This window comes from Petaurus breviceps, unplaced genomic scaffold, assembly GCF_028583685.1.
Source record: "Petaurus breviceps papuanus isolate PSGF00001 unplaced genomic scaffold, PetGlider_PUasm1.0 186, whole genome shotgun sequence".
NCBI lineage: Eukaryota > Metazoa > Chordata > Mammalia > Diprotodontia > Petauridae > Petaurus > Petaurus breviceps.
In genome coordinates, this window is record NW_027185798.1 from 18,494,052 (window position 1) to 18,517,673 (window position 23,622).

The following is a 23,622-nucleotide window of genomic DNA, read 5'->3' on the forward strand; positions in this document are numbered from 1 at the left end:
AAGTCTAGAGGACTCAGAAAACCTTTGCATATGGTTCATTTGCATAAGTTATGCAAAGACGGGTAATACCTACATATTTGCATGAAAGCCGCTTTTCCAGGCGACCTGGAAGATCCCAGCGGAGCCAGAGCTACACTGGGGAGGGAGGGAGCGAGCGTGGGGAAGGCGGGGCTTATCCCTAGAACTCCCCGCCCCTTTTCTGGGACAAAGCCACTCTGATGCCTCGACCCGCCTACCTAGACCGGATACTTGATGACTATTGGCTATCCCTACCCTTCATCTTCTTCGGTCGGCGCCGATTGGATGTTAGTTTCTTTCCCCACCCCCTTCCCGCGGTTGCTTCTTGCGCATTTCCGGGCGTTGGGAACGTGTGGCGGACGTGGGATTGCCGCCATTGCGTTTTCGTAGAAACGGCAAAGTGACTACCTGGAGCTCTGGGGTAAGCAAAGCGAAGTAAAGGGCTGATGGTGCGTGGGGGGTCCGGGAGGCTGGTCAGGGCAGAGGCGCGCGGGAGCGGGATGGTTTGCACGAAGAGGTGAAGGTGAAATGGAGCTGGCGGGGGGGGGGGGCAGGATGCAGGGGGAAGTGGCTACGATGTCATGGGAGCGCGCACGCGCAGTGAGAATAGAGGGAGTGCGCGGGGCCGTGCATCTGTGAAGGGACGCGCAGTGGGCATGCGCAATGAAGCGGGGGCGGGGCCCTGAGGGAGGCTAGAAGGGGGCTCGGGGTGTGTAGAATGGGGCGCATGTGCAGTGGGAGGGAGCGTATGTAGTCGAGGCCCTCTCGCTGAAGGGGGCAGGGCTTGGGGACCTGGGTCTGGGGCAGAGGCTTGAGGAAGCTCCTGGAGGGCAGGCCGGTGGCTCTTCAGCGCTGCATTAACCAAGAGCCCTTCCTAGGGGTCGGGCGCTGCCTTCGGGGGGCCTGCAGTCCTGCGCGTGCCCTGCAGAGTAGGCGCTGGGCTGTGATGGGGAGGGGGAGGGGAGGGTGGGGGAGGCAGAGGGGAGGTGACAGGCTTAATATGGGCGTAGAGACCTGGGGGGGATGGGGAAGGGGCTAGAGAGCTGGCAGCTTGCCTCCTCTTTGGTCTTTTGTAGAGACTTGACCGAGGTCCCTTACTATCCCGCAGGTTCTCCGGACATGGCCGGGGTGTTTCCCTACAGAGGGCCGGGTACCCCTGTGCCCGGCCCTCTGGCACCACTGCCCGACTACATGTCAGAGGAGAAGCTTCAGGAAAAAGGTAGGGGCTCTGGGAGCCTTAGGCTGGGAAGTGGGGTGCTACCATCCATAGGTCTCCTGGACAGCTCCCTCTGTAATCTCTGAGAATTCAGGTTGTGGGAAAGATCGCATTCTGTGTAGACCCATCCTGAAAGCATTTTGGGGAAGGAACCTGGGGACTGGGGATACTCGCATGGGGTAGACAGTGATACAAGCTGGGTTTTCTCTCCAGCCCGAAAATGGCAGCAGTTGCAGGCAAAGCGCTATGCAGAGAAGCGGAAATTTGGATTTGTAGATGCACAGAAGGAAGACATGCCCCCAGAGCACGTCAGGAAGATCATCCGTGACCATGGGGATATGACCAACCGGAAGTTCCGACATGACAAGCGTGTCTACCTGGGGTGAGGAGATGCAGGGATTAGAGGGATGTGGAGAAAGTAGAGAGGTTGTTATTCCCTGGGAGTCCTGAGCAGCTGCCAGTTTGGGCTTGCTTGGATCATTGTCCTCATAAAACTGTAATTGTATCTCCAGGCTGTTTGGTATTTTTATTTCTGGACATGATTGCTACCCTCCTGTCTAACTGTAGATTGGAGCCCTGGACAACCCTTCTGGATAACATCTCTATGAGTGGTGCCATTCTTAATGCCCCATTTGAGGGAGGGAGCTCCAGGATTGTGTGACCAAACCCCTGGATTTACATCCTATAGTTGCATTATTGCATGGATTTTTCTGGTTACTTTAGGCCCAGAGGTCTGCTCTGTTCTGGCATACTTGAAACTATTCTTTTAAAGCATCCAGAACACAGAAACAATAAAATTGATTGCCTAGATTTCCCTGGTCCCTTTTACCTCCTCCCCATCTGAACTGTACAGATGGAGGTTGGGTGAGTGGAAGGACCAAAACTTTAACAAATCACTGCTTCCACTGAGAAACAGAGGAACTGACTATGTGGTCACCTGGCCTAGAACTGAACCATGGGAGCTTTGGAGTTGCCAGCGTAATTGATTTCTGGAAGAATATAACGCAGGTAGAACAGTGTAGCGTATGGGATAGGAAACAGGTCATCGTGGGAGTACTGATTTTTCTGTTGCTTTCTCATTACCCAATGCCACAGTGCCCTGAAGTACATGCCTCATGCTGTCCTCAAGCTCTTGGAAAACATGCCCATGCCCTGGGAGCAGATCCGGGATGTACCTGTTCTTTATCACATCACTGGAGCAATTTCCTTTGTCAATGAGATTCCTTGGGTCATCGAGCCTGTCTATATCTCTCAGTGGGGGTAAGAAGGACTGGGGAACACTTGGGTTCTAGAGGTTGTCTCTTTGTTTTCTCTGGGGTTCTGATTGTGGTGTGGCTCTCCCCAGGTCCATGTGGATCATGATGCGTCGAGAGAAGAGGGACAGGCGGCACTTCAAGCGCATGCGTTTCCCCCCATTTGATGATGAGGAGCCGCCACTTGACTATGCTGACAATATCCTAGATGTGGAACCTTTGGAGGCCATTCAGCTGGAATTGGATCCTGAGGAGGATGCCCCAGTGCTGGACTGGTTTTATGACCACCAGCCCTTGAGGGACAGCAGGAAGTAAGTGCCCGCCAGGCTTAGGTCTAGGAACCAGGCTCAGCAAGCTGGAGTTGTTGGGCCTCTTGGGATCCATGGAAAGGAGATTGAAGTCCTAACCCTAGGAATGATTGCTATGGCCTGAGTAGCTGCTTTTGGTTTCTCACCTTTGCCCCCCCCCCCTTGTTTCCAGGTACGTGAACGGCTCTACTTATCAGCGGTGGCAGTTCACACTGCCCATGATGTCTACTCTCTACCGCCTGGCCAATCAGCTCCTAACAGACCTCGTGGACGACAACTATTTCTATCTGTTTGACCTGAAGGCCTTCTTCACCTCAAAGGCCCTCAATATGGCCATCCCAGGGGGCCCCAAGTTTGAACCGCTGGTCCGAGACATCAATCTTCAGTAAGTAGGCTTAGAAAGAAGGACTTGTTGGGGTCCCTGGTTTGGGTCAGATCTTCTCCTGATGCCAGGCTCTGGCAGGTCTGGGACACTAAGCATAGCCCTCCCCACTGAGGTAGTTGGATTTCTTCCTGCTTGCTTCCCTCCCCTGCAGGGATGAAGACTGGAATGAATTTAATGATATCAACAAGATCATCATCAGGCAGCCCATCAGAACTGAATACAAGATTGCTTTTCCATATTTGTACAACAACCTTCCACATCATGTCCACCTCACCTGGTAAAGAGACCAGAATCTTGGCCGGGGAGAGGGAAGGGCTAGGTGATGGACTGGGCCCAGGGGTGGCAGGGTGCATGGAAGAGGAGGGTTTTGACCTGCTGATCCTGAGACTCTGACTGGCTCCTTCATTTCAGGTACCACACTCCCAATGTTGTGTTCATCAAAACAGAGGACCCTGATCTCCCAGCCTTCTACTTTGATCCTTTGATCAACCCCATCTCCCACAGGCATTCTGTCAAGGTGAGGCAGAATGGGTGAGCTCTGGACTGTCTTAAAGAGAAATGTAATCTATTCCTAGCTGGGGATTGGTTCGGGGGTGACACATTTCTTCTGAACCTCTTTGTGAAGATAGATTGGAATCTCAAGAATTGACTGAAATCACTGTTTTGCTATTATTCTTGATTCTGTACTGGGCTCTGTCTCTCCTTTTGTGTAGTAGTTGCTTTACCCATGTTAGATTTTCTCTTTCTTGGGCCTTACTGGGTTTGAATTTCTGTTCTTCCATTTTATTCTCAGTCTGAATAGAACTTTTTACTGTGTTGTATTTTGCTAATCCAGCAAGGAAGGGAATTGTTTTGGATGGCTGTGATTGCTTCCTGTGGGGTTCAGCAATTCTGTTGGCCTAGATCCATTTAGCACGTGAGCCCCCTGGCTTCTCCATTGGGAGGCCTGGCTTTTGTAGTTCAAAAGTCTGCCAGCCAAATCTGGACCCAAAGCAGCAAAGACCGAGCTCCCTGGTATTCTCCTTTTTAGAGTCAAGAACCTTTGCCAGATGATGATGAGGAGTTTGAGCTGCCCGAGTTTGTGGAACCTTTCCTCAAGGACACACCCCTGTACACAGACAACACAGCCAATGGCATTGCTCTTCTGTGGGCACCAAGGCCCTTCAACCTTCGCTCTGGCCGCACCCGCCGTGCTCTGGACATACCTCTGGTTAAAAACTGGTAAGATCTCCTCTTCTCTAGAGCATAGGGAGTGGGGCTCGAGGTAGGTGTTAGTGTGTGATAAGGGGCCATCTGCCTGTCTCGGTCTTCTGCAGGTATCGGGAGCATTGTCCTGCTGGGCAGCCTGTGAAAGTGAGGGTCTCCTACCAGAAGCTACTCAAATACTATGTGCTGAATGCCCTCAAGCACCGGCCCCCCAAGGCCCAGAAGAAGAGGTGAGGAGCATTAGCAGTGACCTTTCCCCTTCCGCTCTGACCCTCCCCCCCACACACACACACCCAGGACAATCTTCTGTGCTTTAGGTATCTCTTCCGATCCTTCAAGGCCACAAAGTTCTTCCAGTCCACCAAGCTGGACTGGGTGGAGGTGGGGCTGCAGGTCTGCCGCCAGGGCTACAACATGCTCAACCTGCTCATCCACCGAAAGAACCTCAACTACTTGCACCTGGACTACAACTTCAATCTGAAGCCTGTCAAGACACTCACCACCAAGGTTCGGGCCAGCCCACCTGGGGAGGATGGGGGGGGGGGGGACACACACAGGCTCTGGGCCTGGGCCTGGCCCCAGAGCTGGCCTGGCTGCCTCCTGATTCTGGCTGGCTTTCTGCTCCTGGTGTCTCCCTTAGGAACGGAAGAAATCCCGTTTCGGAAACGCCTTCCACTTGTGTCGGGAGGTGCTGCGGCTGACCAAGCTCGTGGTAGACAGCCATGTTCAGTACCGCCTGGGCAATGTGGATGCCTTCCAGGTGAGACTGGGGGCTAGCCTGCTGCAGGGGGGAGGAGGGGGCCTGGCCCAAGTCCAGAGCCTGATGGAGGTGATGCTCTTTCAGCTAGCAGATGGGCTGCAGTATATATTTGCCCATGTGGGACAACTGACGGGAATGTACCGCTACAAATACAAGCTGATGCGTCAGATCCGGATGTGCAAGGACCTGAAGCACCTTATTTACTATCGCTTCAACACGGTAAGGGTGTCTCTCCTACTCTCTTGGCCTTTGCATGGGGCCCTGCTTGGGGAAGCTCTGGGTGAGACCCTGCAGTGAGTTCCAAGAGATACCAGCTGGGCTCCTGTGGCTCCTCTGTCTTCACCCTGTGGCCCCCTCCCCATGGGAGGCAGCAGATGGCTGACCTGGGGGCTTTGCTTGGCATTCTAGGGTCCTGTGGGGAAAGGCCCAGGCTGTGGTTTCTGGGCTGCTGGTTGGCGAGTCTGGTTGTTTTTCATGCGTGGCATCACCCCTCTTTTGGAACGGTGGCTAGGCAATCTCCTGGCCCGGCAGTTTGAAGGTTAGTAATTTCCCCTTAGCACCCAGCTTCTTATTCCATTATCCTCCAGCATGGATATTGGCATGGTCATCATATTGATGCTCTTCTGCCCTCCATCTTCTCTGAGATGAATGTGATTCCCTTCCTTGGTTTGTGATGTTGCAAATGCAGAGAATGATACTGGGGTTCCCCCAGGTAGACCTTCAGTCTCAGGTGCCTGAGGCTTCTCTCTAAGGAGATGTGGGCTAGATGGTAATAGAGTTATTAGGAGTTGGATGAATTACCGGACTGCAAGAGTGATCATAAATGGGTTTGGATCACCTTGTGGGAAGCTTTCTAGGGGATGCCCCTGAGCATTCTTCATTTGTTGGTCTCATGCAGGTCCATGACTAACTTAGATAAAAGTATAAACCTGTCAGGTCAGCAGATACGAAGCAGCTGGGCAGGACAGCTAATGGAGAGGACAGAGTTAAGTTCCACAAAGATTTAAGAGACTGGAAAAGTCCCACGTAATCAGCTGTCCAGGTGCTGGGGGCAGGTAGTCAGGCTAGAGGAGAACCTGACCAAAGACTTGGGCATTTTAGTGGATCACAGTTTCAACCAAGGAACAAGAAGGGGTCAGGGAACTTTGAGGGGTGGAGTGTGTTGAGAATGAAGCACGTCATTGGCCTGCTCCTCTGGGTCAGACCCCTCTTGGAACACTGATGTTTGATTGTGAGTGGCATTGACACTATCAATCAAGCGATAGGAATGGTCAGGGAGAGGGTCTTTGACCACTTAGGGATCTATAGTTTCTCCTGCAGAAGAGGAGCTTCATCGGGGCCGTGTTAGCTGCTGTCACCTCTGGGAAAAAAGGGTCAGATTGATTCTGCTTGGCCTGAGAGGACAGAATGAGGAGCAGTGGGTGGAGGGGCAGGGTTAGAGTTGCTGTTTTTAGAAAATGATAGAAACCTCCTAATAAATGTAGCTATGGAAAATGGTGTGGCACCCCAGGAAGTTGGGGCTCCCCCTGCCCTAGGCATCTCCAGGCAGAGTTGAGCTGGCTGTCTGTTGGTGTTTCTTGTTGGGGGTGAGGGGAATGGGACTTTGGGGTCCCTATCACAGAATGAGTTGGATCTGCATGGATGGGATTGCTCCCCTGTAAGACAAGGAGTTACTTTTGGATAATCATCCAAAATAAACCAAATCTTGCATCAAACCCAGAACATTTAATAAAGTAAATACAGAAGTGAACAGACATAGACATACAAAAAAGTACATTTGCTCTGTGCTCCTTTTTACATTGATCTGAAGTTATTTATTTATTTATTTATTTATTTGCTTTTTGGAGGGCCATTGGGTTTAAGTGACTTGCCCAAAGTCACATGGCTAGTGAGTGTGTCAAGTGTTTGAAGTCAAATTTGAACTCAGGTCCTCTTGACTCCAGGGCTGGTGCTCTATTCACTGCGTCACCTACCTGCCCCATGAATGGAATTTCTATAGAGGTTCAGTCTGACTTTGTCAGGGTCTGCACTGGCCTCTGGTAAATAATTGCTGATTTGATGCCACTTTGAGTGGAGACTTATTCCCTCTTGTCACAGGAGCTGTGGGGATGTGGCCCCCACAGATGTAGATTTCTCAGAATGTATTTTTACTCTCGTTCAGGACGTCACTCAAAGGGGGTGGCGAAAACTGTGACCAAGCAGCGAGTGGAGTCTCACTTTGACTTGGAGCTCCGGGCTGCGGTGATGCATGACATCTTGGACATGATGCCCGAGGGCATCAAACAGAACAAGGCCCGGACGATCCTGCAGCACCTCAGTGAGGCCTGGCGCTGTTGGAAGGCCAACATTCCCTGGAAGGTGTGTGTGTGTGGCTGCTGTTCATGGGTTCATCAGGTGTCTTCCTCCCCCTGTTCCTGCCCCAACTTGTCGCTCTGCCATTTATCTCATTAGGTTCCTGGGTTACCGACACCCATTGAAAACATGATCCTGCGCTATGTGAAGGCTAAGGCTGATTGGTGGACCAACACTGCCCATTACAACCGAGAGCGGATCCGTCGTGGGGCCACTGTGGATAAGACTGTTTGTAAGAAGAACTTGGGTCGGCTCACCCGGCTCTATTTGAAGGCTGAACAGGAAAGACAACACAATTACCTGAAGGTGAGTTTTGATGGGGGTGCAGCAGAATGTGGAGAGGGGCTCTGTACATATGGTCCGGGGTCATGCCACTTACCAGCATGGACCAGCATGTAGAATTGGATTTCTCTGTGTCCAGGACGGTCCCTATATCACAGCAGAAGAGGCCGTGGCCGTCTATACCACCACAGTGCATTGGCTGGAGAGTCGCAGATTCTCCCCCATCCCTTTCCCCCCACTCTCCTACAAGCATGACACCAAGCTACTCATCCTGGCCCTGGAACGACTCAAGGAAGCCTATAGGTGAGGGCTTGTGGGGGAGCTCCCTGGACCCGGGGTGAAGAACCTCTGTTCTTAGTCACTGACTCAGGTGTGTCTGCCTCTCCTCTTCTTTCATCAGTGTGAAGTCCCGTCTGAACCAATCCCAGAGGGAGGAACTGGGCCTGATTGAGCAAGCCTATGACAACCCGCATGAGGCTCTGTCTCGCATCAAGCGTCACTTACTTACACAGAGAGCCTTCAAGGAGGTGAGCGGCATGTGGCTTCTCTTCATTCCTGGAGAGAGATTGTGGGGGGAGGGAAGTGGAGTGACCCCAGCTGGCTCGTACCTGGGTGTGAGTGTGACACCTTGCCCCACAGGTGGGCATCGAGTTCATGGACCTGTACAGTCATCTGGTACCTGTGTATGATGTAGAACCTCTTGAGAAGATCACAGATGCCTACTTAGACCAGTACCTGTGGTATGAAGCTGACAAACGCCGGCTTTTCCCCCCCTGGATCAAGCCTGCAGACACAGAGCCACCTCCTCTGCTTGTGTATAAGTGGTGCCAAGGTGAGGTCCATCTCCCTCTTCTGGGCTGGTGGTAGGGAAATGATGCTGATAATACATGGAGAACTTACAGAGCCAACAGCCTCAGTGAGTCGATGACCCATAGACCTACATTGTGCCCAGCAGCCAAATTGAAGGGCCTCAGCGCCTTCTCCTTCTCCCACCAGGCATCAACAATCTGCAGGACGTGTGGGAGACAAGCGAGGGAGAATGCAACGTCATGCTGGAGTCACGGTTCGAGAAGATGTACGAGAAGATTGACTTGACTCTCCTGAACAGACTCCTGCGTCTCATTGTAGACCACAACATCGCTGACTACATGACAGCCAAGAACAACGTGGTCATCAACTACAAGGCAGGCCGGGGTGGGCCGGCGGCGGGAGGCCCTGATGGCTGGGGGGTGGGGCCAGGCCAGCGTTGTGACGGGCCCTTCTTCCTAGGACATGAACCATACAAATTCGTACGGAATCATTCGAGGACTCCAGTTTGCTTCCTTCATTGTGCAGTACTATGGGCTGGTGATGGACCTTCTTGTGTTGGGCCTACACAGGGCCAGCGAGATGGCTGGGCCTCCTCAGATGCCCAACGACTTTCTCAGCTTCCAAGATATCGCCACAGAAGCTGCCCACCCCATCCGCCTCTTCTGCAGATACATTGACCGCATCCACATTTTCTTCAGGTGTGTGTTCTCTCCCCTGCAGCCTGCTGGGGTGGTAGCTCCTTGCCCAGGGTGATGGGGGGGGTTGGGGCTTGGGGCCACTTGTCTTTGGAGCCGAGTTGGAGCCACCCCGGGCTGAGTCATGGGGGTCCTGGCTGCCACAGGTTCACTGCAGATGAGGCCCGTGACTTGATCCAGCGCTACCTGACTGAGCACCCTGACCCCAACAATGAGAACATCGTGGGCTACAACAATAAGAAATGCTGGCCCCGCGATGCTCGGATGCGCCTCATGAAGCACGACGTCAACTTGTGAGTCTGGGGGGACGGCAGGCGGGATGTCCCAGGGAGCAGGAGGGGAGAGCTTGGGCCTTGGGGCCTCATCTCCTGGAGGAGATTCCCCCTTACTGGCCCCTGTGTCCTTGTGTGGGCAGGGGCCGGGCAGTGTTCTGGGATATTAAAAACCGCCTGCCGCGGTCAGTGACGACAGTGCAGTGGGAGAACAGCTTCGTGTCGGTGTACAGTAAGGACAATCCCAACCTGCTCTTCAACATGTGTGGCTTTGAGTGCCGCATTCTGCCCAAATGCCGCACCAGCTATGAGGAATTCACCCACAAGGATGGCGTCTGGAACCTACAGAATGAGGTGCTGGCCAGTGCTGGGGGTGGGGGAGGAATCAGCCCGAGTATGGTCCGAAGGGCGTGTGGGGGGGGCACTTAGGGTGGGTGGCCTTAGGGTTCAGGCCCCTCCTAAGGGGGGATGTGGGAGAGGGAGAGGCAGCCTGAGCCTCTGTGATGTGACCACTGTCACCATCCTCCTGGCTCAGGTCACTAAGGAAAGGACAGCTCAGTGCTTCCTGCGTGTGGACGACGAGTCCATGCAGCGCTTTCACAACCGTGTGCGTCAGATCCTGATGGCCTCTGGTTCTACCACCTTCACCAAGGTACCTGTGGGACTCGCCTGCTGCTTCTCACTAATTGTAGTTGTCTTGTATTTAGTATCTTTAACTTCATCTTTTTATTGCCTTTTAACCTTCTGCTCTTGTAGATTGTGAATAAGTGGAACACAGCTCTCATCGGGCTCATGACGTACTTCCGCGAGGCCGTGGTGAACACCCAGGAGCTGCTGGACCTGCTGGTGAAGTGTGAGAACAAGATCCAGACCCGAATCAAGATCGGGCTCAACTCCAAGATGCCAAGTCGTTTCCCCCCAGTTGTGTTCTACACCCCTAAAGAACTTGGTGGGCTGGGCATGCTGTCTATGGGCCATGTACTCATCCCCCAGTCTGACCTCAGATGGTCAAAGCAGACGGACGTAGGCATCACACACTTCCGCTCTGGAATGAGCCATGAAGAAGACCAGCTAATTCCTAATTTGTACCGCTACATCCAGCCTTGGGAGAGTGAGTTCATTGACTCTCAGCGTGTCTGGGCTGAGTATGCGCTCAAGAGACAGGAGGCCATTGCTCAAAACAGGTAGGGGCCCAGCCAGGGAGGGAGAAGCCCCAAGGTCTGACTGTACGTGCAGGTACCGCTTACTTTAAGGCCCACTCTCTGAAGCCAGGGACGAGTGAGAGCTGGTGGCACTGAGCCACTCAGGGGGGCCATGGCATTCCTTCCCTTCCTTTATCTCTTCCTTTTCCTTTCTGGGTAGGCGGCTGACCCTGGAGGACCTAGAGGATTCATGGGACCGAGGCATTCCCCGGATCAATACACTATTCCAAAAGGACCGGCACACACTGGCTTATGACAAGGGCTGGCGTGTCCGTACTGACTTTAAGCAGTACCAGGTGCTGGAGGAGATGTGGGCGGGCAGGTTTATCAGGGAGGGGAAGCTGCTGCCTTGTGGTTCTGGCTTTGGGTGTAGAGTGTTTTAGCTCCTTTTGGTCTCATTTAGTCACATTCTTGGTTTTTACCAACTCACATCTTTTTCCTTACTTCCTTTGCCCCCTTCAGGTCCTAAAACAAAATCCATTCTGGTGGACGCACCAGCGGCATGATGGAAAGCTCTGGAACCTTAACAATTACCGCACAGATATGATCCAGGCCCTGGGTGGTGTGGAGGGCATCCTGGAGCACACCCTCTTCAAGGGCACTTACTTCCCCACCTGGGAGGGTCTCTTCTGGTGAGAATAGTGTTTCATGGCCTCCCACACTTTCCTTTCCTCCCTCCACAGCTGCCTCTCCTCCATCCCTAATGACAGCCCTTATGTGCTGCTACTCTTTTTGCCCTACACAACCCGTATCCCTCAGCTAGGCATCCCCATGAGGTCAGAACAGCCGGGGGGGGCCTGGGTGGGAGGGAGAGATGGCAGAACCTTGGGAACCAGGCTGCTTGGGCCCTTGTAGGGAGAAGGCCAGTGGTTTTGAGGAGTCAATGAAGTGGAAGAAGCTGACCAATGCCCAGCGGTCTGGGTTGAACCAGATCCCCAACCGTCGCTTCACACTGTGGTGGTCACCCACCATTAACCGAGCCAATGTGAGTCTTACTTGGGGGAAGGATGAGGCGGGGTGCCAAGTGGGGAGGGATGGGAAGGAATTGGGAAAGACAGTATCTTTGTTGCCTGGCTCATCTTTTGAGCTGGCCTCCACCTTCGTAACCTCGCCTCTCTCTCATTCAGGTATATGTAGGCTTCCAGGTGCAACTGGACCTTACTGGCATCTTTATGCATGGCAAGATCCCCACACTGAAGATTTCTCTTATCCAGATTTTCCGTGCCCATCTATGGCAGAAGATTCATGAGAGCATTGTCATGGATTTGTGTCAGGTAGGGCTTTGGGGAGAAGGCTTGGGGGGGCAGCAACTCTGTAATGGGGAGGAATCCCTGTAAGCTCTGGGCTAGGGTGCCACCTTCTGGGTGTTGTCCATTCGTGGAGCGCGGTGCTTTTTCTTTCTTACTGTATAGATCACCTCTTGTCAACATGTCCCTAAATTCTCTTTCTGTTTTCAGGTATTTGACCAAGAGTTAGATGCCCTGGAAATTGAGACAGTGCAGAAGGAGACAATTCACCCCAGAAAGTCCTATAAGATGAACTCCTCCTGTGCAGACATTTTGCTCTTTGCTTCCTATAAATGGAATGTGTCCCGGCCCTCGCTGCTGGCTGACTCTAAGTAAGTGCCCGACTAGCTCAGCCAAGAGCCCTCTTGGGATTTAATGTGCCCTTTTCTCCTGTTGTTTGCCAGGGGTGCTGGTACCCCGGGGTTCTTAATGTGAGGACAGGACATCTTGGGGCTCATAAGTAGTGGTCCTGCAGCTGTGTCCTGTTGGGAGCAGGATCCCTTGTGTCCGTTGGTCACTAGGGCGTGGGCCCTTGACTCTGTTTCTTCGTAGGGATGTGATGGACAGCACCACCACTCAGAAGTATTGGATTGACATCCAGCTGCGTTGGGGTGACTATGACTCCCATGACATCGAACGTTATGCCCGGGCCAAGTTCCTTGACTATACCACTGACAACATGAGTATCTACCCCTCGCCAACGGGGGTGCTTATCGCCATCGATTTAGCATACAACCTGCACAGGTGAGGAATCAAGGCACCAGCCCTCCTCAGCACTCACTGGTGCCAAATCATCTGTCGTTCTGGCTTGTGAGATGTTTTGGGCCTTCCCTCCTTGCCCCAGATCACTCAGCCCTTTTTTTCTCTCTACCATATTGATCACTGTCAGCCTACAGCCTGCATCCGTTGGTCCAATCCTCCTTTCCTTCCATCCGGCCTTAATTCCCTTTCCTTCTCCCATCTTCACAGCGCCTATGGAAACTGGTTTCCAGGTAGCAAGCCCCTGATCCAGCAAGCTATGGCAAAGATCATGAAGGCAAACCCTGCCTTGTATGTGCTTCGTGAACGAATACGCAAGGGGCTGCAGCTGTACTCCTCAGAGCCCACTGAGCCCTACCTCTCCTCGCAGAACTACGGTGAACTCTTCTCTAATCAGATCATCTGGTTTGTGGACGACACCAACGTCTATAGAGTCACCATTCACAAGGTAGTCATGGGCACTGGGGCATCAGTGGGGAGACACTCATCCCTGTCTAGGCAGAGACACAGAGCCGTTCTGTGACTCAGTCCTCAGGGTGGCGTACTTGTCTCCCTCATGTTAACGAGGGCTGTCTGCTTCTCTGCTTTAGACCTTTGAAGGGAACTTGACAACCAAGCCCATCAACGGGGCCATCTTCATCTTCAATCCAAGAACAGGGCAGCTCTTCCTGAAGATTATCCACACATCTGTGTGGGCTGGACAGAAGCGTCTGGGTCAGGTAGGCCTCAGTTCTGTCTTGCTCTTCCCTCCCTCTGTTGGGTCTTGGCTGGCCTCTCACTAGGACCTCAGCTGGAGGGCTAGTGTCTTGAACCTCGGAGGGGATATGTTGGCCCCTGCCTCTTCTCTGCAGGTCTCTTTGGTCACATGGTCAGTGATCTCTGATCTCTGGTGAACGTGCTGTGGGTTCTCAGCAGCTCTGGACGGTACTATGGCCATGATGCTGGCCCCTCTGTGGGTACCCCCAGGCCCTTCCTGCCTTCTCCCTGTAACCTGCCCATCCTCAGTGTGGGCTCACTTCTGTTGTCTTCCCAGTTGGCCAAGTGGAAGACGGCTGAGGAAGTGGCTGCCCTGATCCGTTCTCTACCTGTGGAGGAACAGCCCAAGCAAATCATCGTGACCAGAAAAGGCATGTTGGACCCATTGGAGGTAAGAAGCCTGGAGGGGGTGGGGGTGGGGCGGGGCCTTGAAGCTGTGCCACTGACCTTGACCTTGTTTCAGGTGCACCTGCTAGACTTCCCCAACATTGTGATCAAAGGCTCAGAGCTTCAGTTGCCCTTCCAGGCCTGTCTCAAAGTGGAGAAATTTGGGGACCTGATTCTCAAGGCCACCGAGCCCCAGATGGTTCTCTTTAATCTCTATGACGACTGGCTTCGGACCATCTCATCCTACACGGTGCGAAGCTGCCCCTGGGGGTCTTGACCTGGGGACAGGGGGCATCCTCAGCCCTGCCCTTGCTCAGGCTCTCTGGCCTCAGAGAATCTGAATTTGAGGTCCAGGATAGCATGACTTGGGGTTCTGGTCAAGACCTGGGGATGCCCAAATCAATGGTGGAAATTGCTTGTTCTCAGGAAAGAGTCAAGGGGGAAACACTACCTCCTGTGGGTGTTTGTGGCTGATGTTCCTCTCTCGTGCCCAGGCCTTTTCTCGTCTCATTCTGATCCTCCGTGCTCTCCACGTGAACAATGATCGGGCCAAGGTGATCTTGAAGCCAGACAAGACCACTGTCACAGAGCCGCACCACATCTGGCCCACGCTAACCGACGAGGAGTGGATCAAGGTCGAGGTGCAGCTCAAGGACCTGATCCTGGCTGACTATGGCAAGAAGAACAAGTGAGCTGTGGCTGAGGGCGGGCCCTGGGGGGAGCTGGGGTGATGTCCCTGAAGGGCCAGGCCAGGGGAGGAGAGGGAATCTGAGTCGTGGGCTCTGCTCAAGGACGATGGCTTAGCCAGACTCTGTAGCATGTGACTAGAGTCCCAAAGTTGAGGTAGAACTCAGCATGAGGCCGAGGAGATGTGAAGCATGACCATGTCCTCCTCTCCAGCTCCATGGGCAAGAGTCCAACTCAGAAACCTAGCGAGAATTTTCTGTAAGATGAGGGCTGCCCCCTTGGGTTAGGGGGGTTAGGCAAGCCTGGGTCTGGGCAAGGTTGGGAGGGCCCTGCAGATGTCCACATACATCATGGTGCCAGTTCATCCTGCTGCTTCCCTGGGGAAAGATTGGGAGAAGGTGGGGGACTGTCTGGGGCCAGATACAAGCAGCCCCCTGCATAGCTTACATTCTGAGTTGATGGTGACAAAGGATAGAGCCCCCATGCGTGTGATGTGAACATCTCTGTCCCCACAGTGTCAATGTGGCCTCCCTAACCCAGTCAGAGATCCGAGATATCATCCTGGGCATGGAGATCTCGGCTCCTTCCCAGCAGCGGCAGCAGATTGCTGAGATTGAAAAGCAGACCAAGGAGCAGTCCCAACTGACAGCGACACAGACCCGAACTGTCAATAAGCATGGTGATGAGATCATCACCTCCACTACCAGCAACTATGAGACCCAGACTTTCTCCTCCAAGACGGAATGGAGGGTCAGGTACTGGCCCAGGGAACTGGGAGAATATGGAGCTGGCTGAGGGAGACAGTGAGTCTGTGTGTAGGCGTGGGGGGGGTCCACACAATGCTGATTTCCCCCTTATGTCTCAGGGCCATCTCTGCCGCCAACCTGCATCTGAGGACCAACCACATCTATGTCTCATCAGACGACATCAAAGAAACAGGCTACACTTACATCCTTCCCAAGAATGTGCTGAAAAAATTCATTTGCATTTCTGATCTTCGAGCCCAGGTGAGTAGGTAGGCAAGGGCATAGACAGGCCAGAACCCTTCAGTGTGAAGCAGTCAGGGTCAAGTGACTTGCCCAGGGTCACATAGCTAGCAAGTGTCTGAGGTTGGATTTGAGCTCAGGTCCTCCTGACTCAAGGGAATCCCTAACCCCATTGTCTCCAGATTGCAGGCTACCTCTATGGTGTGAGTCCCCCAGATAACCCTCAGGTGAAGGAGATCCGATGCATTGTGATGGTCCCTCAGTGGGGCACCCACCAGACGGTACACCTGCCAGGCCAGCTCCCCCAGCACGAGTACCTCAAAGTGAGTGTGGGGGGCTAGGGGAATTGGCAGGGGAGGGGAGGCTTGATCTGGATCTCCAGGCTCTTGGGAGGCCCTGCTGTTCTGATCTGTTCTCTTTCCCTCCTCGCAGGAGATGGAACCCCTCGGCTGGATCCACACTCAACCCAATGAGTCCCCCCAGCTTTCGCCCCAGGATGTCACCACCCACGCCAAGGTCATGGCTGACAACCCCTCATGGGATGGGGAGAAGACCATCATCATCACATGCAGGTGAGGCAGCCGGGAGGGGCAGCGTGGGTCCTCCCTGCTGTGTCTGGTGCCGGGTCAAGGGCTTGGGGTCCCCTTCTGACCATGCCTGGTCCTTCCCAGCTTCACCCCAGGCTCCTGTACCCTCACTGCCTACAAGCTGACGCCCAGTGGCTATGAGTGGGGGCGGCAGAACACAGACAAGGGCAACAACCCCAAGGGCTACCTGCCCTCCCATTACGAGCGGGTTCAGATGCTGCTGTCGGATCGCTTCCTGGGCTTCTTCATGGTGCCTGCTCAGGCCTCCTGGAACTACAACTTCATGGGTGAGTGTGGCAGGGGGAGAGGTGTGCTCCCGGGCAGGCTGGGCCGGAGCTGGCTTTGTGCTTTGCCAGTGTTTCTTGCATCGCACCACCGGGCTGTTTGGGGGGACCCCACCTTGCTGGCCCCCTCATTCCAGCCTCAGCACACATTTCCCTCCCCAAAGATCCTCACAGACATATTGCAGCTTTTAGACAAAGTGGGCCAGATATGGAAATGCTATAACCTAGAGCACACCGCTTGCTTTCTTGATGAGGGGGAGGGGGAGGGGCAGGGAACAAAAATCTTAAAACAGATGTTTAAAATTTTTTGTTTGTTTGGGTTATTTTTTGCTTTTTGGAGGGGGGGGAAGGCAGGGCAATTGGGGTTAAGTGACTTGCCCAAGGTCACATGGCTAGTGTTAAGTATCTGAGGCTGCATTTGAACTCAGGTCCTCCTGACTCTAGGGCCAGTGCTCTATTCACTGCACCACCTAGCTGCCCCACTTAGTTTTTTTACACTACATGTCATTGGGAAAAAATGTAAAGAAAGAAACAGTCCAAGAGATTGGTTTGGCTGCTTTTTCTGCCAGTTCCCTGGGCTTTCTTGGTCACAGGCTCTGAGTTGACTGGGTGGGAAGGGTCTGGCCTGGGACTGCCCTCAGGCTCTGAGCTGATGGTCTGGGCCAGAGAAGACCCCACCATTCTGGGTCGGTGTCCAGGCCAGAGGCAAAGGCTTCTTTAGCGGGTGGCTGAGCGCTGGGCCCCAGCCTGGAGGCCTGGCCCACCCTGGACGTTGTGCCCCTGCCCCCAGGCGTTCGACATGACCCCAACATGAAATACGAGCTGCAGCTGGCCAACCCCAAAGAGTTCTACCACGAAGTGCACCGGCCCTCCCACTTCCTCAACTTTGCCCTGCTGCAGGAGGGTGAGGTCTACTCTGCGGACCGGGAGGATCTCTACGCTTAGCGGCCCCGCCCCTCGCGGCCCCGCCCCCAGTCGCTGTTGACATTCAGCAGCCTGCCTCCACCTTCTGTATTTTGTGCTTGTGTTTCTGTATCTTGTGGAATTTCTAGACCTGTAGTCTGGAGATGAGCGGGACAATAAATTTTGTACAAATTCCTCACGTCTCAGCCTTTTTTGGGGAAGGGGGACGATGCAGCTTTGTTGGGGTCTCCCTTATCCTGCCTCACCTCTCCAGGCTGAACCTTGACCCCAGAACCTGCCATTGGGGGTCTGAAAGGGGGAGACGGGAGGGGGGGGTGCCGTTCCACGCCCCCCGCCTCCGCGGCCCCTCCCGGCCGGCCCCGGGCTCCTGGGGCCAGGGATGGGTGGAGCCTGGCTTGGAACCTTGGCCATGGTGCTAGGGACCTAGGAACTGGACGGTCCACTTGGCTGACCACCTACTCCTCCGACCCAGAGGCGGGGCCGCGGCTCCTCCCAGGGCTCCGCCTCCGGGCCCCGGAGTCCTTCGCGGCCTTCCGGGCCTGCTCGCGCGCGCCTCCTGCCCTAACCCTTGGGTGGCCCGGGATCTCATGGAGCCGGCAGGTGCGGGCCGGCCCAGCCCGGAGCTTGTGTATCAGCTGGCTGGGGCCCTGGGCACCGAGCTGCAGGCACTCGCCAGCCGCTTCGGTCCTGAAGCGGTGGCCCGGCTAGTGCCCCATGTGGTGCGGGCGCTGGAGCTGCTGGAGGGGGCGGCGGCGCCCCTCGATCCCGAGGAGCGGGGGGACAGCCTGGGGGGCCGAGCCCCGAGAAGCCCCCCGCGAGAGCTACGGGACGGGCCGCGGGGTGAGTGGTCGCCGGGAGCCAGAGCAGGAGGGAGGGGGAGCGCAGCGCAGCGAAGCCCCGGAGAGCCCTGAGCCCGAGCTCCTTCTTCCCCAGAGGAGCGGCTCCTGCTGCGGCAGCTGAAGCAAGTGACCGACCGACAGCGGGACCAGATCCGGGCGCAGAGCCGGGAGCTGCAGCTGAGGCTGCAGGAAGCAGACGCAGTAAGATCGGGCCTTGGGGGAATGCCGGGGGAGGGGAGGGGCGGGGCTGGAGGGCAGGGGGCGCGGCCGAGGCTCGGGGGCGGGAACCTGGGCTGGCCAGAGCCGGGCCTACCGCATGCTTGCCTGTGCCACCGACCCCTCCCCGCAGTTGCAGGAGCAGCTGCAGAGACTCTTGCGGGTGAATGGGGAGCTGCGATGCAAACTGGCCGCCGTGCAGGTCCAGCTGCGGGCAGCGCTTCAGAGGGTAGCCGACGCGGAGGAGGCCCCACCTCAGGCCGGGGCAGGGGAGGCGCCCGAGGTGTGCGCGTGGGTGTGGGGTCCCCGGAAGAGGGCCGTTCTAGCTAACCGCCTCGGGGGTGGGAGATGCCCTAGTCTCCAGGCGCCCTTCGCTGTGCCCCACTTCTCCGTTCACCAGCTGGCATGGGCTGTACCTTCTGTTTCTTCATTCTCCCCAAAGAGCCTAGGTCGGTGTTGCCAAAGGCTTCCCCCAGCCTCCCCCCCCGCCCCTTCCCGCATCTCTGGTTCCTAGTTCCCACACAACCCCCCACAGTCACCACCATGACCACACTGGGGTGGTACGAGATGAGGCAGGTGTTAAGGGCGAGCCTCTTTCCGACTCCAGCGCCCCCCCCCCCCCCATTTCCACTTTGTCACCCGAGCAGGCTGTTTCCCGTCTGTCCAACGCTGAGCCTCTGGGGCAGGGGAAACCCGATGGCTTCAGCAGAGAGGAGGTCAGCCAGATCCTGCAGGAGCGCAATGAGTTGAAAGCCAACGTGTTCTTGCTGCAGGAAGAGTTGAATTATTACCATCGGTGGGTGGCGGGCAGAAGGGGCCGCTGGCATGTTTTCCCCAGCTCTCCTCCATCCAGCCCCCAGCAAAAAGCCTCGTGCCCAGGGAGCAGTGGATTGCTATTGACCCCTTCCCCACTCCTCTGCTGTCTTCTCCTGGGTCCAGTGGGGCCCTCAGACAGCTAGTCACCCCAGTTTTCCCTGTACCTTCCCTGCCTGCTACAACTTTGCAGTTCTCAAACCAGTAATTCCCGTCCTGAGCCACTGTAGCTAAAGCCACTCACCAAAAAACCACAGTAGGGGGCAGTCCTAGCCTTGCTTTGGCACCCCAGTTGGCAGTGAGTCCAGTATATGCCCAGACTCCCTACGGGATGCTTCTCCCAGAATGCTTCAGGGCTATAGCCCCCTCCCCAGGGGTGAGCTCATCAGAATGTTTACACTTCCAGACTTGACCGCTTTTTCTCTCTCTGGCTCCTAGGGAACTGCTTACCGGCCAGCGGGTCCCTGGGCTCCTGCTTAACGCTATGAAATTGACTGTGAAGAAACAGAGAAGAAAGATCAAGGCCAAGATGCTGGGGACCTCTGAGGAGCCAGGGAGCAGGTGAGGACAGCCCTCACCAAGCCTGCCTTGCCCCCACCTCAGTGTACCTCTTGGCCTTCCCTTGCCATCCCTGCTCACTGCTTAAGGTGCTAACACTTGTGAATTGACTTTGCTTTCTCCCTCCAGGGGAAGGAGGTGTGGGCTGGGACTTTTGTCTGCTTGAGGCCTTCCTGAACCGTGGGTCCTAGGGCTGGTAGTAGAGATACTGCTGACCCCCCCCCCCACCGCCCACTGATACCTCTCTCCAGCTCAGCCTGGAGTCTCAGTGCCTGCCTAGACTAAAGCCCCATCACCAGCTGTGCTCTGCTGCTATCTTTATGGAGTCTCTGTTCTTGTGTGTGTGTGTGTGTGTGTGTGTGTGTGTGATCTCCAGGTATCCTAATTACTTACATTTTGACAGTGCTTTCAAGTTGTCAGAGAGTTCTTACAACCTGTGAAGCAGGTGGTGCAAGTAGTAACATTAGCCCCAATTTACAGATAAGAAAACTGAAACTCAGAGAGGTTAAGACAGCATCTTAACAATAATAATGATAATAGCTTGCATTTAGGTTGTTTTCACATTTAGGCATTTTCCATATGCTGTATCATTGGACACTCACAAGTCTATGGGGACAGTATGATTATATGCCCCATTTTACAGATAAGGAAACTGAGGCTGAGAGGGTTTTTTTTAATGACGATCAAGGTAGTGGTGATAGCTAGCATTTCTGTAGTGCCTTCACATTTGCCAAGACCTTTATAATTGTCTCATTTCATCCTCACGAGAACAGTCTGAGGCAGGTGCTATTTATTATCTCAGTTTTACAGATGAGGAAATTGAGACTGAGATTAATAATTAAGGTTTGCAAAGCACTTTCCACAAATTATCTCATTTGGCCCTCACAACAACCCTGGGAGGTAGGTGCTGTTATTATCCCCATTTTACAGATGAGGAAACTGAGGCTGAGATAGGGTAATATTCTTGCCCAGAGTCACAGAGCTAGTCAGTGTCCAAATCAAGATTTGAGCTCTGGTCTTCCTGATTCCAAGTCTACCACTCTGTACTGTCCAGGTGCTGCCGAGTCACACAACCACATGGCAAAGTACCATTTGGTGGACCCTGACTCATTTCGGTGATCTTTCCACTGGGTCCCAGCTGCTGGCTATTCCAGGCTCCTTGCTTTTTTTTTTTTTTATCAAATGTTCCCTAATTTTGACTTCTCCTAACCTCTTCTCAGTTTCTCAGCATTCTCAACCCAGTAGAGAACAGAAGTTGGAGAATGTGGATCTTCCTTCCTATGAGGAACACCTTAATTGATAAATAGTTCACTCTCAGATTATACCACATAGTTTGGTTTTCAAAGTGTTTTCCTCACAACAGTTGGTGAGGTAGGTAGTACAAGTTGGGTTAGACCCATTTTACAAATGAACGGAGGCTCCTAGAACTTGTACCAGACGTGTGTGTGTGTGTCTGTGTGTGTGTGTGTGTGTGGTCCATATTTCAGGGATTACTAGACTCTCAAATAGGCAGGTCAAAGAACTATACACAGCTAAGGGGGCAGGGAGGGGACTGAACCAGGTAGGTGGGCTCTGGCCCTCATCCAGCCTTTCTCTTCTGTCTCAGTGATGATGATGATGATGATGAAGATGACAGTGAAGCCTCGTGGCTGCCAGCCCCTGGTGTGGATGGGGCAAGTCCACCTGCGCCCCCTGAGTCCAGAATCAGGAGTTTGTATGTTGAGATTGGAGGGAACAAGGGTGGGTAGGAGCTTACCTGGGTAAGGAAAAAGATGGAGACTGAATTAGGGCTTTTCTCCCTACCCTGAGTATCTTCACCCCAGAGTTCTCCAATTTTATACTGCTTTTTTTGTTTGTTTGTTTTTTGATTTTGCTTTTTTTGCAGGGGGGAAGGCAGGGAAATTGGGGTTAAGTGACTTGCCCAAGGTCACACAGCTAGTAAGTGTTAAGTGTCTGAGGCTGCATTTGAACTCAGGTCCTCCAGACTCCAGGGCCAGTGCTCTATTCACTGTGCCATCTAGCCGCCCCTAAATTTTACACTGCTTTCTCCCAGATTTTCCCATGATTTCTCTCCTCTCTCATGTGCCCCAACTATTTCACCCACTTGCCTTGCCTGCCGCAGCACTCTGTCATATTCCCACTCCATCATATATCTCTTTCTTTGGTGCTACTTTGGGCAAGTCACTTTCCTTCCCTTTGGCCTCAGTTTCCTGCCCTGTAAAATGAGAGGTTGGTCCAGATGTCTTCTAAGATGCCTTCAAACTGGAGAATGATGACCCCTGTGACCCTCCTCATGATGCGGGCTCTTGGCTCTCCCCTAGCTTCAGCCTTTGGTATCGCGTAAGCTCAGAGCCCTCTGCGGAACTCCCACAAACTGAAGACCCCACCTGCTCCCAGCGGGAGAAGAGGGTGGAAGAAAAGGAGCCACCACCACCTCCCCCTGAGCCCTCTCTGGAGAGCCTGTGACCAACGCAGCCTGACCAAGCCCTGGCTCAGGACTTGAGAAACATCATAGAATGTTGTAGGCCCAGCCCTTTGAATGCCTGGCTACATGCAGCAGGTGCCTAATAAATGCTTGTTGGCTGACTGACTGATCTATCGATCGATTCACGTCTCTGTAGCCTCAGCTCTTAAGTAGACACCTGCTTTAATGTGTCTGTTTCCCCCTTTGATTTGTTTCCTTGAAGGGGAGGGGCAGGAAGGGAAAGTTAGGCTGGGCTGGGGGGTGCTCATTACTGACCTGAGAGCAGCTTTGTCCTAAAATCTGAATCTCAGAGCTTGTAGGTTTCTGGACTGGAGACTCCAGCCCCAAATATCTTACTCCTCTCCCCTGGGTCCAGTCCCCTTCTGCTCTGAGCCCTCCACAGGCTGGCCTTGCCCTACTCCTTAGGTTGGGAGAAGAGTATATCTCTGTCACTGTCCCCTCTCCCCCCCCCCCAGTCTGAGTGGAAGGGGCCCTAAGTGGAGCGGGATGGACCCCAGAAAAAGAGGAGGGAAGGAACAGAGCAGCCTGAGACTCTCCCCCATGGGGGGCCTTCCTTGGCATTCACACACATTGAAGGGATGGGCAGGGCCTGGTGCCTTCCCTCCTACCTTGGGGTGAAAAGCATCCTTCTACTCTCCAAACATTGCCCTTCCTGCCCCCACATCCTTTTCTGTCCCTCCTAGCCTCGCTCCTTCCTTAGTCCTCACATCACGCCCCCCCCCCCCACGCTCATTTAATTTTCTAAAACATTGTTGACGCCTGGATTTCCATCTTCATTTCAAACTGTATCTCTCCCTATCCCCATTCAGAGAGCTATTCCTTGTAAACAGAAATTTAAAGAGAGGACTAAGCTTGACAAAATTCTAGCATATGCACCAATCTTACAGTGTGTGTGATGTTCCACACCCATAGACACCCACCTCTGAAAGAAATCAACAGGCATGTGTTAAGGCCCTACTACGACTCAAAGACGAGTCTCTTTCTGCCTTCAGAGAGCTTCTATTCTGTCTGGGGAGCAAGAAAGGAGGAGTATTTTTCCCTGTCCTTTTTCATGGTGTTTATTGCGATTTGGTTGGTCCCCCTTCCATTATCAAGCGCCAGCCTCTGCCCACCTCAGACTTTCAAGATGACACCCCCACATACTGCCCCCCCCCAGCCAGAGGTTTCCCTTGTCCAGTCACCTTCCTACCTCCAGGGAAGTCCCCTGGCTTTCATTGTTCCGCCCCCTCACCCTGGGGAGGGAGGGCCCCCGTTGGCAGCTTCCTCAGGAAAAGCCTTGGGAGGAAATAGGGAGGG

General features: G+C 54.0%; 2 protein-coding genes across 6 annotated transcripts; both read left to right on the top strand.

Annotated features, from left to right (window-relative positions):
- The first annotated feature begins 317 nt into the window (after positions 1 to 317).
- On the top strand, positions 318 to 17,589 carry PRPF8 (pre-mRNA processing factor 8). Of its 4 annotated transcripts, none has more exons than XM_069089670.1 (43): positions 318 to 439; positions 1,127 to 1,237; positions 1,448 to 1,616; positions 2,330 to 2,494; positions 2,580 to 2,798; positions 2,968 to 3,180; positions 3,332 to 3,457; positions 3,592 to 3,697; positions 4,211 to 4,401; positions 4,497 to 4,616; positions 4,704 to 4,893; positions 5,027 to 5,146; positions 5,231 to 5,365; positions 5,555 to 5,684; positions 7,308 to 7,504; positions 7,598 to 7,804; positions 7,920 to 8,083; positions 8,181 to 8,307; positions 8,420 to 8,612; positions 8,777 to 8,964; positions 9,050 to 9,288; positions 9,432 to 9,578; positions 9,701 to 9,911; positions 10,093 to 10,209; positions 10,314 to 10,741; positions 10,920 to 11,055; positions 11,222 to 11,391; positions 11,615 to 11,744; positions 11,887 to 12,033; positions 12,217 to 12,377; positions 12,598 to 12,789; positions 13,015 to 13,252; positions 13,395 to 13,523; positions 13,838 to 13,951; positions 14,024 to 14,197; positions 14,442 to 14,635; positions 15,150 to 15,389; positions 15,500 to 15,641; positions 15,803 to 15,943; positions 16,053 to 16,192; positions 16,292 to 16,494; positions 17,282 to 17,294; positions 17,461 to 17,589. In XM_069089670.1, the coding sequence occupies exons 2-43, from the start codon at positions 1,138 to 1,140 to the stop codon at positions 17,474 to 17,476; spliced, it is 6,882 nt and encodes a 2,293-aa protein (XP_068945771.1). In that variant the 5' UTR covers positions 318 to 439; positions 1,127 to 1,137; the 3' UTR covers positions 17,477 to 17,589. The 4 variants fall into 4 exon arrangements, with proteins under 4 accessions (XP_068945771.1, XP_068945768.1, XP_068945770.1 ...); XM_069089669.1 differs by lacking the exon at positions 318 to 439 and adding an exon at positions 762 to 947 and having other exon boundaries at positions 1,127 to 1,152; positions 1,185 to 1,237; positions 17,282 to 17,589; XM_069089667.1 differs by having other exon boundaries at positions 17,282 to 17,589.
- Positions 17,590 to 17,921: 332 nt separating this feature from the next.
- On the top strand, positions 17,922 to 22,431 carry RILP (Rab interacting lysosomal protein). 2 transcript variants are annotated; one of them, XM_069089672.1, is made up of 7 exons: positions 17,922 to 18,255; positions 18,349 to 18,455; positions 18,604 to 18,753; positions 19,118 to 19,266; positions 19,722 to 19,844; positions 21,448 to 21,581; positions 22,163 to 22,431. In XM_069089672.1, exons 1-7 carry the CDS (start codon positions 18,003 to 18,005, stop codon positions 22,183 to 22,185), a joined length of 939 nt encoding a protein of 312 aa, XP_068945773.1. In that variant the 5' UTR covers positions 17,922 to 18,002; the 3' UTR covers positions 22,186 to 22,431. The 2 variants fall into 2 exon arrangements, with proteins under 2 accessions (XP_068945773.1, XP_068945772.1); XM_069089671.1 differs by having other exon boundaries at positions 17,929 to 18,255; positions 21,448 to 21,555.
- Positions 22,432 to 23,622: the final 1,191 nt, after the last annotated feature.

Excerpts from the sequence above, each read along its gene's own strand:
- PRPF8 (XM_069089667.1), top strand. The coding sequence starts at position 1,138 with ATGGCCGGGGTGTTTCCCTACAGAGGGCCGGGTACCCCTGTGCCCGGC. Across the intron at positions 3,698-4,210 it reads CCCACAGGCATTCTGTCAAG|AGTCAAGAACCTTTGCCAGA; the intron begins GTGAGGCAGAAT and ends TCTCCTTTTTAG. Across the intron at positions 11,745-11,886 it reads CCACCATTAACCGAGCCAAT|GTATATGTAGGCTTCCAGGT; the intron begins GTGAGTCTTACT and ends TCTCTCATTCAG.
- RILP (XM_069089671.1), top strand. The coding sequence starts at position 18,003 with ATGGAGCCGGCAGGTGCGGGCCGGCCCAGCCCGGAGCTTGTGTATCAG. Across the intron at positions 18,256-18,348 it reads GCTACGGGACGGGCCGCGGG|AGGAGCGGCTCCTGCTGCGG; the intron begins GTGAGTGGTCGC and ends CTTCTTCCCCAG. Across the intron at positions 18,456-18,603 it reads GGCTGCAGGAAGCAGACGCA|TTGCAGGAGCAGCTGCAGAG; the intron begins GTAAGATCGGGC and ends CCCTCCCCGCAG.